The sequence below is a fragment of the Trichogramma pretiosum genome, unplaced genomic scaffold, assembly GCF_000599845.2.
Source record: "Trichogramma pretiosum strain Unisexual culture from Peru unplaced genomic scaffold, Tpre_2.0 scaffold35, whole genome shotgun sequence".
Taxonomy (NCBI): domain Eukaryota; kingdom Metazoa; phylum Arthropoda; class Insecta; order Hymenoptera; family Trichogrammatidae; genus Trichogramma; species Trichogramma pretiosum.
Genome location: NW_019640943.1, coordinates 715132 through 733350, shown reverse-complemented (window position 1 = coordinate 733350; position 18219 = coordinate 715132). Strand labels below are relative to the sequence as shown.

General features: G+C 41.1%; 2 protein-coding genes across 2 annotated transcripts; one reads left to right on the top strand and one right to left on the bottom strand.

Annotated features, from left to right (window-relative positions):
- Nucleotides 1-9291: 9291 nt before the first annotated feature.
- Nucleotides 9292-12108, bottom strand: LOC111693397. Its single transcript, XM_023457939.1, has 6 exons — nt 11940-12108; nt 10750-11322; nt 10497-10663; nt 10226-10427; nt 9527-10174; nt 9292-9473 (listed from the first exon to the last, which is right to left on the bottom strand). Exons 1-6 carry the CDS (start codon nt 12106-12108, stop codon nt 9292-9294), a joined length of 1941 nt encoding a protein of 646 aa, XP_023313707.1.
- Nucleotides 12109-13240: 1132 nt separating this feature from the next.
- On the top strand, nt 13241-16020 carry LOC106653358 (ankyrin-1-like). Its single transcript, XM_014372757.1, has 2 exons — nt 13241-13522; nt 13588-16020. Exons 1-2 carry the CDS (start codon nt 13241-13243, stop codon nt 16018-16020), a joined length of 2715 nt encoding a protein of 904 aa, XP_014228243.1.
- Nucleotides 16021-18219: the final 2199 nt, after the last annotated feature.

Here is an 18219-nt window from a genome sequence, read left to right as displayed (position 1 = left end):
TTTTAAACGTATATTTTCATTAAATTATAAACTACGATAAAAGAAAATTCATTCATTCAGCCAGTAAACTTTTTAGAAAAGACAAACGCGTACGTGTTACATGGTCGATGATAAACCCGCTCAGCTTCATTGATGCCGAGCAAAGCGTAATCGACTTGATTTGACAATTTCCCAAATGAACGCGACAGGAATTGTCGTATACCCTCGATCGCCAAAGACCGAGAAAATTTTCTTGCGAATCATCATCTCGTTCGCTTTTATTATTGCCGCGTCACTGTCAAGATGCCACTACTCCTTCGGATCTTTACACTGTGTATACGCTGAAAGTAGACCGTGTAACGTCGTATTATCGTCCAGTACACGTTAGGGCGTCGCAGCGAGTGATTTTCGCGAGAAAAAAGAAAAAGGAAAAGATAAAGAACGCGGGTACAAATGGCCATCGTCCCGTTCGACGCAACTATGGACTTCGCGACGCCGTGAGAATCGGCCACTGGACTCGTTTGGGAGTGCTGCTGTCGTCCGGGGCCGATCCGAATCTGGCCGGCGAGCAGCGACGGAACGACGGCCCTGCACGTCCTCTGCCAGTCGCCGGACCAAGACGACGCCACGCCGATCATGGAGTATTTTGGTGAGGCACCGAGATCCCGGGATAGAAGACCCGAGCTTGACGAGGGGATTTTTCCGGCCCGCGGTGATTCTTTTCTGCCATCTGTTGTCGCGGTATCCGATATGGGACTGCTGCGAGCAGATCATTGACCAGTTTAGTAACCAAGATATGTGTAATATCTGCCTCGCGGCGATAGGTTTTTCAGAATCTAATGACGCTGATTGAATTAAATGCGCAGATTAAGCGTGTCTTGTGATTACATAAAATAAATGAAGAAATCCGTCAATAAATAAAGGCCAAAATTGAATACGTGAAACTGCTCAGATGGACTGTTTTTTACCACGATAGTAAAATTCGAAGGATAAATGAAACCAATGCAGAATGATAAAATCATACCGTCCGATTGTACATTGAAACTTTCCTTTACGGACACCTCTTCAAAAGCTGGCACGATTTTTCGACGCTCGAGCATATCTCATTCACTTCGGAATTTCTGCTCGCGATTTACAAAAAAATCGTGTACTGTCCATTGGTGCACAAGCGAATGATTTTCGCGTCCAAATGTCTTTCCGTGGGATATCGAAGAGGAACGATGCAAACTTGGAAATTGAAGATGCCGATTGCCGGCGCTTGGAACAATTTTTTCGTCCTATAGAAATCAAATGGCTTCTCGGGAACCCAACAGCAGCGAATTTCCACGACACGTTATAAAAAGTTATTTTGTATACTTAGATCTGAAGCATCGCTCCTTTACAAAAATTAATCAATAAGTTATAAAAAAAACAGTAAAATAATGTCAGTGTCGTTATAAATTGAGAAAGAAGATTTAAAATATCAAGTGCAATTTTCGGGATCAAAAACTCGTCCCATCTCCCGTGGAGGATTGCATATAATTAATTAGCGATCGCGTCGACGGCGGCGGCGGCCTCTCTATCTTTGAATCGCTACTTATCAGCGTCGCTAACGTAATTCTGTATTATCATACAGCGTAATATTATGTGAGTAATTCACGTAGTAATGCGCGTAATCATAAAAGAACGCTATAAAATATACGAATATCTTATGTGTACGTAATTCACTCAGGCGGTGTTTTTGCACCAATCTCAAAATTTCCAACTCATTGGCACAAACTCAATAACTTTAGAACGTTGTAACTTTTACAAAATCGAGTCGACAGATTTTGAAGTTTTCACGGAATGAAATCTTGTTTTGTGCCGAGGTACGACTTCAAAGTCTATAATATGATTTTCAGTCGGCTTTCCCGAAATATTTCCGATATAATTTATGTCAATCGAAAGAATATTTATTCAAGATTATTGCGTTCAAATTTCAAGATGAAGAATCGATCGAGTCAAAAATTCATAATCAATTATCAAAACATCGCTAAAACGTGCACATAAAAAAAGGTGCTCTATTGAATATTCGTGTATAGGACACGCGGTCATAAGATTGCGGTCGTGAAACCTATCTATCTTCGGTCAACGAGACGTTCCAAAAAGTCACATTTTGTATTTTTACCGACTTTCTGGCTTCTGCGAGGGTCGTGCGGATCAAGTCTCAACTCGTCTCGAGAAAAAAAAGGCGCGCAGAGTCGTAAACTCGTAACGGTCGGCAGTCAGCACTCGGCTGCGGTTCGGCACAGTTCAGTACGAGTTACGACGCCGCTCAGTTAACAAAGACAGGTCGACGAGTGCAGCAAGTGATTTCTGTAAAGTTTACATCAATTGTATATAAATTCTTAATTGATTATAAGTGATTAAGTTTGTATAAGTGTAAAAAAAAATGGCTGAAGACGATCAAAAGTGTATCAATAAATTGAAAACTATGCGGAATGAGATAAATTGGGAGATTGAAAATGAACGACATAAGTTTCTCAATGAATTCTATTCTTTGATCGAAAATTGGGAGGGTCAATTGCCATATCTTCCAGACATTTTTCAAAGCGAAGAGATTGATTGGCTTCTCGAGCAGCATGTCGAAATCATGTGCAAAACCGAAGTTATTCTCAAAAAATCTCTACTACTCGATTTCGTAATCCGGTGCGGCTACAAAGACCGGCCCAAAGTCAATGAAGACGGCAGTCCATTGTTGCGTCGCACCACACCAATACACGTTGTGGCTAGACACGAATATAGCCTTTCTTTGCACTACATTACTCGGGATCTCTTCAAAATATACGACAGATTCGATGTGAATTATAACGACGAAGAGTCATTCTACACACATTTCCATGTAGCTTGCGAGTACGGCTGCGACGAGGTCGTCGAGAAATTTCTCGAGCTCGGCCAGGATCCCAATTGCTTTCCCCAAGAACCTAATGCGAGCTCTGTCGATCCGCCGCTACGTTTGGCTGTGGCTGAAGGTCACAAGCAAATTGTAAGATTGCTGCTGAGATCAAATGCTGATCCAAATTTAGCCGATGACGAAGGATCGACCTCTCTGCACATTATGTGCACTAACTGCAATGTTGATTTCATGAAGATATTCTTCGAGATCTGCGACGACATCGAGCGGGCTGTGCTGGTCGACGCTCGAGACAGTTTGGGACGCACACCGTTGCACTTGGCCGTACTCGACAAAAACGAGAAACTAGCTGAATTACTTTTGAGAAGAGGCGCTGATCCGAACTCATACGATACAAAGGGATCGACACCGTTGCACATTATGTGTAAAATGGACAAAGATCATGATGAGGACGATGGCGAGGACGATCGTAAAGATAAAAGGGAATTGGAGGAGCTATTTTTCAGAAGAGTAGTCGAACTAATGTTAAAAAACGGCGCAGATGCCAATCTGGCCGATGCAAAAGGATTGACTCCTCTGCACATTCTTTGCGAAGATAACCCATTTTTTTATAACAGCGGAAATATGTTGAAAATTTTCTTCGAGCTGAACAAACATCAGAAGTTACAGGTCGATGCCTACGATAAGATGGGCAACACACCGCTGCACTGTGCTGTAGGCAGCGGCGAGGGAAAACTAGTCGAACTACTGCTGAGCAACGGGGCAGATCCAAACTTAGCCGATGCAGAAGGACTGACTCCTCTGCACATCATTTCCAAGGGAGATATGAATTATTACTGCGATCGCGATCGTGATTTGTTAAAGATTTTCTTTGAGATCAATTGCGAAAAACATCAGCAGGTGCAAGTTAACGCCGTTGACCAGAAGGGCAACTCACCGCTGCACTTAGCTTCGAAAAAAAATAACAGAGAGGCGATTGAGTTGTTGCTGGAACGCGGTGCCAACCCGAATCTGGTCGATGTGGACGGATTGACTCCTCTCCACATCATTTGCCAAAGTTACTACAGCGAAGAATCTAATTTCGTAAAAATATTCTTTGCGATCTGCGACAAAATGCATCAAACGGTGCGGGTCGACGCTCGGGACAAGTTGGGCCGGACACCGCTGCATTTGGCTCTGCACTTGGGATACAAGAAAACGGCCGAGACTCTGCTGAGAAGAGGCGCCAATCAGAATTTGGCCGATGCAAAAGGTTTGATTCCTCTGCACATGATTTGTAAAAGGGTCTATCATGAAGATTACATTGAGGACGACGATGATGACGATGATGATAATAACCTGGCAAAGCTTTTCTTCCAGATCAACGACGAAATTCAGCAAACAGTGCAGGTCAATGCCAGGGATATGTTAGGCAAAGCACCGCTGCACTATGCTCTAGGCGTTGGCGCCAGAAGCGTAGTCAAATTGCTGTTAAGAAGAAGAGCCGACCCGAACTTGGCCGATGCAGAGGGATTGACTCCTCTGCATGTCATTTGCAAAAGAAACGACGACGAGGACGATGATGACGACGATGATGACTACGATGACGATGACGAGGACGATGATGGCGATGATGACGATGATGATGATGATAATAACCTGGTAAAGCTGTTTTTCCAGATCAACGACGAAATTCAGCAAACAGTGCAGGTCAATGCCAGGGATATGTTGGGCAACGCACCACTGCACTATGCTCTAGGCGTTGGCTACAGAAGCGTAGTCAAATTGCTGTTAAGACGTGGTGCCGACCAGAATTTGGCCAACGAGGATGGATCAACACCTCTGCATATAATTTGCCAGAGTAAAAACGCTAATAGATTGACAGAGATATTTTTCAAGATCAACGACGACATCCAGGAGACTGTACAGGTCGACGCTCGAGACAAATTTGGTCGCACACCACTGCAGTGGGCCGTCGCTAAGCTTAAGACGCATTGCTTCAAAAGTCTGCTGGATCGTGGTGCCGATGTATCCAGCTTCGATTTTCCCACCGAGAATTACTTTGCCGAAAATTACAGACCACGTCGTGGAGTTGGGAGTGCTGTGTACAACACGATGTTCATCCTCAAGTCCCTGGAAGAAAGAGGATTTGACTTGGACCAAAACATCGCCTTGATGATCATGAAATTTTTCGCCAAACACGGATTGATCACTGATGAGTGGACGATAGATGTGGACGAATTTTTGCTTAGAGATGAATACTTCGCGAGAGAGTCCAAAGGACACATGATGACGCCGATCCTGTCATTCTACGATTTCCTACATCTGCCATATGAAGAGGCAGAGAAAATATTCACACTTAAGGATTACGAGGAGTTAACATCTGAAATTTTGAATCATTATGATGAATCTCACAAAAAGTTTATTTTGTTCCTGTGCGAGATATTAACTACAAGATTTTTCCAGAGATGGACCCTGGAATTTTTTATGACACTAACGCGATACCAGCTGCCGATTCTTTGCTGTGATATAATCATCCAGCAAATGCGATTAAAAGATATGTGGTGCATTTGCCTGGCTGCCGCTAATCAAAATTTGAATTGATTCAAGTGATATTTTAAACTTTGCCATTAGAAAATGATATAATAGACAAAACCCAAAAACAGTAGTAAGGCACGTGTACGTTTATGTACCCACTGATGCCAATATTTATAAATTTAAAAATTTTAACTTCATTTAGTCTGTGGTCTTGCAGTACAAAGACATTAATCGTAACGAGTTTAGTTTAGTGTCAATTGAATAGCTCTCCAAAGTCTCTGTCTGTAACAGAAAAAGTTGAGATTATATTAAAATAAATGCATAAAACAAGCAAATTATTGTATAGTTCAATTTTCTCACTTTTGTAAAGATTAAGTTTGAAATTATGTTTAAAAATTACAATTAATTCATTGCAAATAGTTAACAGTACCTATAAAATCATATTGAAAACAAAACTTTCTTTGTAGAAAAAATAAAAATATTTTCATAAATAAGTCTTAATGTATGTAACAACTTATTTACCCGAATAAATCCATTTTGAAAATAATCATTTGGAATGATATATTATGATAAAATAATAAATTATAATAAAAAAAAATCATTCGAAAGATTGAAGGGAGCATTAATAGATTGCTATAGATATAATGCACAGGTAAAAAAAAAGCAAAGTTTCATATGTTCATCAATATAAATTTCGAATTATTTTTGCTATAAATCATAATTTATTTACAGTATACCAGATCTATTCTAGTTAACATGCCACCATTAAATTTACGTAAACTTTTAAAAACAAAAGTACGTCTTACTACATAAAAACTTGCCACATTTTTCTCTAATTATGGTGCCAGCAATCAAATCAGTAAAGGAATCGCAGGTAAGTCTATATTGCACAAAGTTACGGTACGAATGTCTCGATGAAATCGTGTGCATTATTCTGCATCAGCTCGCGTGATCAAAACAACAGGAAATATTGACGGCTTACATTCACGTGTCAAGTAAAAATTTGACAGAAAAACTTGTATTAATCATTAGTCAAAAATCACCTCAATAGTGACTAGAGTCAGCAATATCATTAACTAATAACACACTAAAAATTATTAATGAGAACACTTGAGCTTCGGTATACGAAAGCAAGTAAATGTAATATATTTTAATATTAAACGAAAATGATTGCATTTACAATTAATATGTAACTCGATAAAACAAAATTCAAAACTTATAATGTATATTTGCATAACTTTTTTAAGACCGATTTTCGTAAAACGGAAGGCTGTGTTGATCTTTTTATGGTTATGCGGCTCATACTCTTCAGAACAATACAACGAATTTGAAAAGAAACTTTATTTATAAACAAAATTGAGCTATCGAACGTATGAATGATAAAAAATTAATAACAGTTTCTAATACTTCATTGTTCGTCAAAAAATTGAAGGAAATTCATGTGAAAGCGTAAAATTATATGTGAGTATAAAAGTCTTCATTGGGTCTAAATGTCTCAGTAAGAATCTCACTTCCTTAGAGTTCGCTTTGATTATGTTATCTTTAATCTGTGAGATTTCCAGTCATCTTTTTTCTCCAAATGATCTGAGATAAATATATTCTCGAAAGATTTTTGCGAATGAAAATGCGAAGGTTAATATATAAACAGATGAATGGGTACTACAATAGTAAACAATATGATCATAAACGATTTTGAGATTGTCCTTCGAAGCACTGATCATGTTTGTAATGAACATAAATTAGTTTAAGTGTAGTATTTTCCGAAGAAACAAGCTATAACACCAAAAGATAAATTTGACTAATTCTATTTCCTGAATAAAATAATCCGTTGTGTATTTTAGATACTGAGATGGATGTAAGTGAAAAGAAATCCGAGGAAAATGTCTCGAAAAATAATTTTAGTGAACATGACATTGTGGTTTCGAGTGACACTCAGCGCGTCTATGATATTTGTCAGGAGACATTTACACTAGAATCAAGCATGACAACCCGCCGAGGCACAATTCACAATGAACTAAATCATTTCGCCTGTGACAAGTGCGAGAAAACATTTGAGTTCCGAAGTCATTTGAGTAGACACCAAATATTAGAACACAAAAGCCGCAAAGATTTAGCATGCAAAGAATGCGAGAAGAAATTTGTGAAAAAATCAAGTTTGATTACGCACCAAAAATTAGTACATAAAGATCGCGAGGATTTTATGTGTAACAAGTGCGAAAGAAAATTTGAAAATAAATCGACATTGCTTAAGCACAAAAAAATATTCCACGAAGTTTTCAGAGATTACTTATGTGAAAAGTGTGCCAAGAGATTTGAAAATAAACATAGTTTGCTTAGGCATATTAAGACAGTACATGAGGATGGTGGAGATTTTGCAGGTGACAGATGCTCAGAAAAATTTGCACAAAAATCGAATTGGCTCTTACACAAAATAACAGTACACGAATGTCAGAAAAAGTTATCCTTCAAAGATTTTAAAGATTACTCATGTGACAATTGCGAGAAGAAATTTAGACGAAAATGGAATTTGTTAATGCACAAAATGGCAGTACATGAAGGACGCAAAGATTATGCATGCGACAAGTGCGAGCAGAAATTTGGAAAAAAACAGCATTTTCAAGTCCACCAAAAGACAGTCCACGAAGGTCGCAAAGACTACGCATGCGACAAGTGTGAGAAGAAATTTACACAACAATGTTTTTTAATCAGACACCACAATATAGTACACGAAGGTCGGAAAGACTATGCATGTGACAAGTGCGAGCAGAAATTTACACAACAATGTTTTTTAATCAGACACCAAAAGACAGTTCACGAAGGTCGCAAAGACTACGCATGCGACAAGTGTGAGAAGAAATTTGGACAAAAAGCGCATTTGCTCAGACACCAAAGTGCAGTTCATGAAGGTCGAAAAGATTTTGAATGTGACAAGTGTGAGAAGAAATTTATACAAAAATCGGATTTGCTTATCCACCTGCAGACAATACACGAAGGTCGGAAAGATTACGCTTGCGACAAGTGTGAGAAGAAATTTGGAGTAAAGGCAACTTTGCTCTTGCACCAAAAGACAGTTCACGAAGGTCGAAAAGACTACGCGTGTGACAAATGCGAGAAGAAATTTGGGGTTCAAAGCAATTTGATAAAACACAAAAAAACAGTTCACGAAGGTCGCAAAGATCCCTTGACGCATGCACGAGAAGAAATGATAATTGACAATTATAAATATGTATAGATACTTATAAATATACGTTTTTCTAAAATTGTAATAAAAATTGTGCTGAAATTACTCGAGTTTCGGGTAATATCAAATATCAATTACAACTTTGTTCACTATGGTTGTGTGGTGTATTATTTTTGAATGAGATTTCACGAACTACTTATTTAAAGATCAAACGAACTTGTGAAGTTCGATCTTAATTATGTGAAAGGCCTCGTTCGAGAGATTCAACCATGTAGTTACCTCTGTGTACGCTAGATGGCACAGTTTTCAGAGAGAAGCTTGCTCCCTGCCTGTGCGCTCGTGCCGTGGTGCTTCATACCTTTAGAGGGAAGTTTGAGTTTTCACCAGGTATTGCAGGAAAGAAAAATTGCTGTCGGGGTTGGGAAATTTGAAAAATTTTGGGCGGGTGATTATCTCTCGAACGAGGCCTTTCACATAATTAAGATCGAACTTCACAAGTTCGTTTGATCTTTAAATTATGTTTCATGCCTCGTTCGAGAGATTCAACCATGTAGTTATTCAGAGATTATCAGCAATTTTTTTTTTTTTTTTTTTTATATAAAATCAACCAGAATGTATGTTTTATTAACTAGTATTACATGCTACATATATGATATATAGGATATTGTTCTTATAAAGTTTGGTAATAAAATTATGTATTACATTTGAAAATAGTAGGTATATGTATTGATTGTCAGATTCTTTATGCGTTCGGCTTTCCTAGCACCGCATTGGCAAATTGGTGATCTTTTGTTTGAATGGGACGATTGTAGAACTTTGCAAAAACTTCTGAGCCATTTGCCCATCCCGCTGTTGCCCTTATTGTCTCGATATCTATACCTTTACTGAATGCTTGCGAGGTTGCAGCGTGTCTCACTGAGTGGCCTGAGAAAATGTTGGTGTTTACACCACTGTCGTGAAGGACTCCTTTTAACCACTTGCTAACTGTTTGTGNTTCTTTTTTAGTGCTAAGTAAATTTCGCGTTCAAGCTCTTTAATGTGTAGCCAGCCGTATTTAGCTGCTTGACACGTTGCTACTAGTGTTCCTGTCATTGATGCAAAATCTTGGATTGTACAGTGCTTTTTATTCGTGAATGATATCAATTTTTTTGTGATTTCTGATTTCCTTTTGTCGGTGAGCTCAATGATAAGTTTATTTGAATCAAGAGCAAAGCCCAAGTAGTCTACCCGATGGGTAGGAGTGTGTACACTCTTGTCTTCGTTGATCAAGAAGCCCAATTTAGTTAGAAGCTCTTTCGTAGTGCTTAAATTTTTAGCACACTCTGATACCGATTCACCAATGAGAAGAAAATCGTCTATGTAGCTCACTGATAAATAGCCTGATTTTCTCAATTTGCTCAATGCAGGCTTAAGGATTTTTGTAAACACATATGGAGCAGTACATAAGCCGAATGGGAGGACCTGGAACTCGTAGATTACATTTTTGAACTCGAACCTTAAGTATTTTCTATGAGTCTCATGTATTGGGACCGTCAGATATGCATCTTTTATGTCTAGAGTCACCATAAAGCAATTTTTAGTGATTAACTTGCATGCTGTTCGAACATCTTCCATTTTAAAATGGTCTGCGTTAATGAACGAGTTTAGCTTTTTTAAGTTCAGGATGAACCGTGTACTCCCATCCGGCTTGGGTCTCAAGAAATATGAGGACAAGAATTGATTCTCCGTGTACTCGCATTTCTTGATCGCTCCTTTACTTAGCAGAGCGTTGATCGCTTTCTCACATTGTGATGTTTCTGCGTTGGACGCGAACACTATTTTGGGCTTACGTGTTTGTTTTACTGGTTCATTAAATGGGATTTTGTATCCCTGAACACACTGTAACACGAAGGAGTTGGATGTGAGCTCTTTCCACTCGTTATAAAACCCACGTAATCTTCCACCCACCTGTGGGATTAATTCTTCTGCGTCATCGGTTTTCTCCTTCCTGCTTGATGTTGGGTGTTCTTCCTCGCTTGGCTCACTCGATTGTAGAATTGGGGCTTGTTTTTGTACTGCCAGCGATCCTGCGATTGGCCTTGGCCTGACCACGGTTGGTTGTTTCGGTAAGGATGCTGGGAGCGTTGGTATAAAAAATTCTTTGCATTTGAATTTTTTGTTTTTGAGCTGTTGCTTATTTCCTTTGCCACTGACTTTATACTTTTAAGTGTCTTGAATTTGGTTGGCAGGTCTTCGCCGAATAGGAATTTATCCACTTTTTGTTTAGCTAGCATAGCTTTCATGGACGAGTCTCTGATAGATGTTATGATCAGAGCTCTTCGTGACTGAGACTGTTCATAAAATAGTTGACATTGCAGCTGAATCGATTCTGATATCATATTAATCATGTTGAGCCTTGTCTCCTCTTCGAGAGCTACATCGTCGTCCATCAACACCACTAAGGATGAGCCAGTGGTAATAATAGTGTTAGCAGTCAAGTCTTGCGCTTGTTTCATGAATTTGTCGCGTCTGATGGCGTTCGCTTCCATAACTTCTGTTATTTCCGGATTTATTTCCGGCGTGACAATGAATTCAGGCAGCTTATATTGCTCAAGTAAAAATTCTAAGGTTGTAGTATCAAGTCCCTCGTGAGCCCAATTGTTCCACAGTTTTTCCATATGCTCATTAATAGGTACATCGATCTTGTCGGAGATTGTCGGGTCTTTGCCCATAGCATCGATTCTGCTCGATGTTGTTTTTGAGTTTTCCTCCGCGTCCTTCTTCCCAGTGTCACCTGGTTTAGACAGAAAACATTCAATTACTTTACGAGCAATTTTTGCGTCCGGGTATCATGTATACAACTTATTATTGTAAAGTATGTGCTCCGTGATCGGAGATTATGTCTGCAAGGGTAATCACATAGCTTGTATGTGCTGCCGCGAGCGACGTTTTCTTTTCAGGGTACGCTTCTTTTGTACCCAACGAACCTCTCTTGGAGGTTATTGACAGATTTTGCACGTTACTGGCATTTCGGCTATGGCCTTGCCTTACGCATAACTTGTATGCGATGAGCCTCTCTTGGAGGCTATAGGCGTATCTTGTACGCAGTGGCCCTCGCTTGGAGGTTATTAGCGTATCTTGTACGCAGTGGCCCTCGCTTGGAGGTTATTAGCGTATCTTGTACGCGATAGTCCCCTCTTGGAGGTTATAAGCCTTTCTTGTGCACGGCCGGCACTCTGGCCCTGGCCTTGCAATTCACATAGCTTGTATGCGACGACCCTTTTTGATGAGTCTTGTGCGTATATTGTACGCGAGTTACGTTTCGCTACCATAGAGCGCTTATCGTGTAGTAACGCAGCGACGCAGCTGCAAGTATGCGTTTCAACGAATCGCCTTCCAAGGCGCGCTTACCGTTTTCTTTGTCATCCCCGTCATCCTCAGAGTCGCTCTCCGAATTGCCGTCCTCGCTCTCATTTGCATTTGATGCTCGCTCTCGACGCAGAGTGTCGATTTGCTCCTGTAGCTTCTGCATCTTCCTCTCCATCTCGTCCACGTCTACTTCGGATTTGCGTTTACCCATTTCCAAGTTTAGTAGTAAGGTTACGTATGCTGTGCGAATACACGTCCGATCTCTTGCGCACAGAAAAGAGGTATGAAGCACCACGGCACGAGCGCACAGGCAGGGAGCAAGCTTCTCTCTGAAAACTGTGCCATCTAGCGTACACAGAGGTAACTACATGGTTGAATCTCTCGAACGAGGCATGAAACATAATTGATACTCTCCGTTTATTTCATCGCCTTCATCGACTTAAAACTTTATTTATTTACTTTTTTACCTTTTTTATTCGGTCTTTTTATGTATGAGTCATTAAAAATCTGATCAATCTCATTCGATCGCATATTACTCGATTATTATCCAACAGGATCTGACAAGTCTCAAAAAATTGCTCGAAATTTATAACGCGCATCGTGGCGAATAAAAAAAATAAACAAAAAAGTTTGACACTCGTGGCAGCACTTACTTAGCACTGCGTAGACTTGCTACAATATTAAATGCTTCAATGATCGGTCTATAAACGTTCCAAAAATAAAATAATGAATCTCACTTTGTGCGCCACGTGATGCATCTTTTAGTAGGTATTGCTGACCTATAAGAACGCAACTCGACTCGCCTTGGGAGACAGTGCATATTGTAGTTCGTCGAGTTCTTATATTTTTATCAAATGGCAACTGTTTTTATTATATATTATTATTATAGTTTTGAAATGAATATGAAAATGATTTTTTTCGTGAAAATTAAGGATGCCATCAAAAAGAGAAGGTAATAATCCATGGATTCATTTCAAAGTCACTGGTACTTTTACGATTCGAAGAAGTTGCGAAAGTCGTGAAAACCCCACAGCACGCAGTTTGTTACACAAACTACCATAAATTGCGGTGCAAATTTAAATATCAATCGTCGGCCAGTTTGTTCTAAAACGTTACGATTACATTTTTGCTCACGAGCGCGCAGCCTGCTCGGGTCAAGTCTCGACTTGTCCTTGACGATGTGCGGCGGTTGGCGCGCAAATGCCGCCGCAGTGCCAGTCAGTACGCGTTACGACGCCGCAGCGTTAACACTGAAACATCGCATCGATTTCAGTCAGTTAATTCTCGTGACAAGTAAGGATATTGATTTAGAACAACGGGTTTGAGTGTGAGTGTGTGGAACAATGGCCTCGAACGACCAAAGGTGTTTGAAAAAATTGAAAACTTGGCGTGAAGAGGTTAATTGGGCGATCGAAAAAGACCGACGTAAATTTTTTCACAAATTTTATGCCCTGGTCGAAAATTGGGAGGGACAGCTTCCCAACCTCCGTGACATTTTTCAAAGCGAAGAGATCGACTGGCTCCTCACCGAGGAAATAGAAAACGATAAAAATTCTTGGGGCAACTTTACCGGATGGCCGCTCGTTCGATTCGTGATTCGCGCCGGCTACAGAGACGAGCCCGAGGTCGACGAGGACGACGGCACGTATCGACTTCGTCGCTTCGACGTCGTCGACTCGACTTCGACGAGTCGTCGGGCCTGACTCACTTCCACGTGGCCTGCAAGCACGGCTGCGACGAGGTCGTCGAGAGATTTCTCGAGCTCGGACAGGATCCGGACTGCCTCGTTCCGAAAACGGGCGATTCGCCGCTGAACTTGGCTCTGAGGCACGGACACAAGAGGGTGCTGGAACTGTTGCTGAAGTACGGCGCCGATCCAAATCTGACCGGCAAAAAGGACGGATCGAGCCCTCTGCACCTGATTTGGGTTCAGTCGAGCGACGACGTGATGGAGATATTTTTCCAAGTCTGCGACGAGATTCTCGAGAACGCGGTGCGGGTCGACGCTCGCGACAAGTTGGGCCGTACACCTCTGTGCTTGGCTCTGCAGCGGGGCAAAAACAAGGCGGCCGAGATTCTGCTGAGGAGAGGCGCGGATCCTAATTCCACCGATGCCGAAGGATCGACACCTCTGCACGTTATGTGCAATAACCGCAATGTCGATTTCACGAAGATATTTTTCAAGATCTGCGACGAAGAACGTAAAGTGGTGCAGGTCGACGCTCGAGACGATTTCGGACGCACACCATTGCACTTGGCCGTACTCGACAAAAACGAGAAACTAGCTGAATTACTTTTGAGAAGGGGTGCAGATCCGAATCTGGCCGGATCGGATGGATTGACTGCACTGCACATTATGTGCAAAGAAGGCAAAGATGATGGCTATGATTACGTCGACGATGACCTGGTGGAGCTATTTTTCCGGATCACGGACGAGATGCAGCTGTCGGTCAAGGTCGACGCCGTGGACAAGAAGGGCAACACACCGCTGTCCTATGCTCTAAAAAGTGGCGTCAAAAAAGTAATCGAACTACTGCTGAGAAACGGCGCGGATCCGAACTTAGCCGACGCAGAAGGATTGACTCCTCTGCACGTTCTTTGCAAGACAGACTATTTTCTTCGCAACGGCAAACATTTGTTGGAAATGTTCTTCGAGCTGAATAAGGACAAAGAACAGAAGTTACAGGTCGACGCCCGCGATAAGAAGGGCGACACGCCGCTGCATTTGGCTCTGAAAAAATACTTCACGGACAACAATGAGGTGGTTAAAGTGTTGCTGATGAACGGCGCCAACCTAAATTTGCCCGATGCCAACGGATCGACTCCTCTGCACATTGTTTGCCAAAAAGACCTTCGTGGCAACGACGAAAATCATCATCGTCACGATCTGTTGAGGATGTTCTTCGAGGTGAGCAAGGTGAAAAATCAGCCGGTGCGAGTCGACGCCTTCGATAAGGAGGGCAGCACACCGTTGCACTTGGCTCTGAACCGCAACATCGCCGACAGGACGATAGTCACTTTACTACTGAGAAACGGCGCCAACCCGAATCTGGCCGATGCGAAAGGATCGACTGCTCTGCACATGATTTGCCAAAGAAAACTCGATGTGGACATGGCGGATACGTTCTTCGAGATGGTCGCCGAGCAACTTGGAACAGTGCGGATCGACGCTCTGGACAAGCAAGGCAACACACCGTTGCACTTGGCTCTGAGTCACGATTACAAGGCGAAGGCCGAATCGCTGCTGCGCAGAGGGGCCAGTCCGAATTCGGTCGACGCGGATGGATCGACTCCTCTCCACGTGATTTGCAAGAGATACCGCGAGGAATATAATTTTGTGAAGATATTCTTCGAGATCTGTGACGAAAAACATGTGACGGTGCAAATCAACGCTCGGGACAAGTTGGGCTGGGCACCACTGCACTTGGCTCTTGACCGCTGCCACAAGAACGTAGCCGAATTACTGCTTAGAAGAAGAGCCGACCCGAACTTGGCCGATGCAGAGGGACTGACTCCTTTGCACGTAATTTGCAAAAAAGAGGACGACAAGGACGACGAGTTGCTTAAGCTGTTTTTCAAGATCAACGACGACATCGAGCAGACTGTGCTAATAGATGCGCGGGACAGTAACGGTAACACACCGTTGCACGTGGCTCTGAGCCTCGGCAAAAAGGAGGCGACCGAATTACTTTTCGGAAGAGGTGCCGATCATAATTTGGCCGACGACGATGGATCAACGCCACTGCATATCATTTGCCAAAGAGAAGACTGCGATGACTTGTTGAAAATATTTTTCAAGTTCAACTGCAAACTTCATGAGACGCTAGACGCCTGTGACGTGGTGGGCCGGACTCCACTGCATTGGGCCGTGGCGAGTCTCTTGCCAGACATGGTCGACTTTCTGTTGAACAGTGGGGCTGATGTTTCTGGCTTCGTTTTTCCCACCGACAGTCATTTCGTCAATAAAAATACATCTACGCGTGAACCAGAGACGATCGTTTTCCGTACGATATCCATCGTCGAGTCACTGGAAAAAAGAGGATATCGGCTGAACCAAACCGCCGCCCTGACTATTATGAAAACATTCGCCAAGCATGGCACGGTGGGCCTGAAGCCGCGATAGGTTTCATCAAAATGGCCACCAAAACTGATTGCACCACTGTTTAGTCGGTCAATCACAGATGAAAACCCCGTTCGAACCAAAATCCTAGCTGATCCTGTTCAAAAGTTATACGTATTTTTCTATTTTTATCCAAAAACCTCTATTTATACTCCGGACGCTGGCTCGGTTTTCGTAAAAATTTCCGACTTCACGGCGTTTTTACACGTTATTAGACGTATTTTGATGCGCTGAATCGATTTTTCGAGGTTGATTTTCTCGAATCAGGTGCGTTTAAAAGTTATAAACAAATTAATTGTTTAAACAGCCATATCTTGTAAAATATTGAAGATAGATTAAAACAACTGGCGTCTACTTGATCGATTACCTTTTGGAACGTCTTAAAATTTTCGTTTTTTGACGTACTTTCATTTGTATTAAGTTGCTACGTTATTATAATAATTTATCCCATCAAAAAACGCGTATAAACAAATGAAAAGTACGTGACAGTCATTAAATTACGTCTCAGAACAGCTAATAATTACTTTATAAACAATCATACTGGGATAAAAGCTATACAGAATTGTTGTGTAGGTTATTACCTTTAAAATGAGACGTCGATGAGCTCGATCGCACTAATACGAGCCAAGTTACGGGGGTTGAAAGATAAAAAAGGACGTATTTCTAGTAATTTTGCACTAAATATTGCATAACTTTTTTTCTAGTGGACGGATTTTCAATTAATTTAATGGAAATTCTTCGTCTTTTGAAGACAAATAAAATAAAAAACAATTGTTTTAATCTATCTTCAATATTTTACAAGATATGGCCGTTTAAACAATTAATTTGTTTATAACTTTTAAACGCACCTGATTCGAGAAAATCAACCTCGAAAAATCGATTCAGCGCATCAAAATACGTCTAATAACGTGTAAAAACGCCGTGGAGTCGGAAATTTTTACGAAAACCGAGCCAGCGTCAGGAGTATAAATAGAGGTTTTTGGATAAAAATAGAAAAATACGTATAACTTTTGAACAGGATCAGCTAGGATTTTGGTTCGAACGGGGTTTTCATCTGTGATTGACCGACTAAACAATGGTGCAATCAGTTTTGGTGGCCATTTTGATGAAACCTATCGCGGCTTCAGGCCCACCGTGATGGATTGATCGATAAATCAGTGGATATCGTCGAGTGTTTGCGTAGCGACGAAAAACTCGCCAGGTTTGCGCAAAAGAAGATGGTGAATCCAAACCTGACTCTCTATGATTTTCTTCAGCTGCCATCCGAAGAGGCAGTGAAACTATTTACGATCAAGAATTACGCCGAGTTAACTTCTGAAACTTCGCACATTTCGAACTTCGATTATGGGTCTCGCCGTAAGTATATTTCGTTCCTGAGCGAGATAGTAACGATACGATTTTTCCGACGATGGGCAGTGCAAGCTCTGCTTGAGCTGATTGGCTATCAGCTGCCGATTCTCTGTTGTTACATGATCGTCGAAAATCTGAAGATCGAGGACTCGTGGAACATTTGCCAGGCGGCACTGCTCAAAACGTGGGAAGAGTTAATTGATTTGTAAAATCGCTATATTGGAAAACAATCATATAGTCGGTACATAAAAGCTGTGGTGTATGTGAACGAGAGCCAAAAATCATGAATATAAAAAGCTTTGGTTCACCTGTCAGTGTGAAAACATGATTGTGCCGATGTATATATTTTATACTTAGTTTCTGCATTTAGCTGTAAGTAAAATCTAAAATAACAAGAGATTTTAATTAAATTTTAAAAACTTTTGCAAAGATCAAGTTTGTAATTTATATTTAAAAATCTTTAGTAATGATGGAAAATTAATAACAAATTGCATGTAATTTGATTGAATAAGTTCAAAAATAAACTTTCATTCAAGTAAAAATAAGAATATTTTAAGTACAGTCTGAGTATATGCAACAATTCATTTATTATTCTTATTCAAATGTAAACTAACATTTAACACGGAAGTGTCGTTTACTCGTTGGACATTTGCCACAAATTTTTCAATTCATTGTACCAGCGAGTGAATTAGCCAACGGTTTATCATTTATCAAAGCAGTTATTTTAGTTGGGGTGTCGCGGAAAGATCTTTGCACCGCTTCACTGTAGCCGTGGCGAATCTCAAGCCTCGTACCGTCGTGGTCTCCTTTGTAAGTAAATTTAAAAACTGACAAAAAAGACACGCGCGCGCA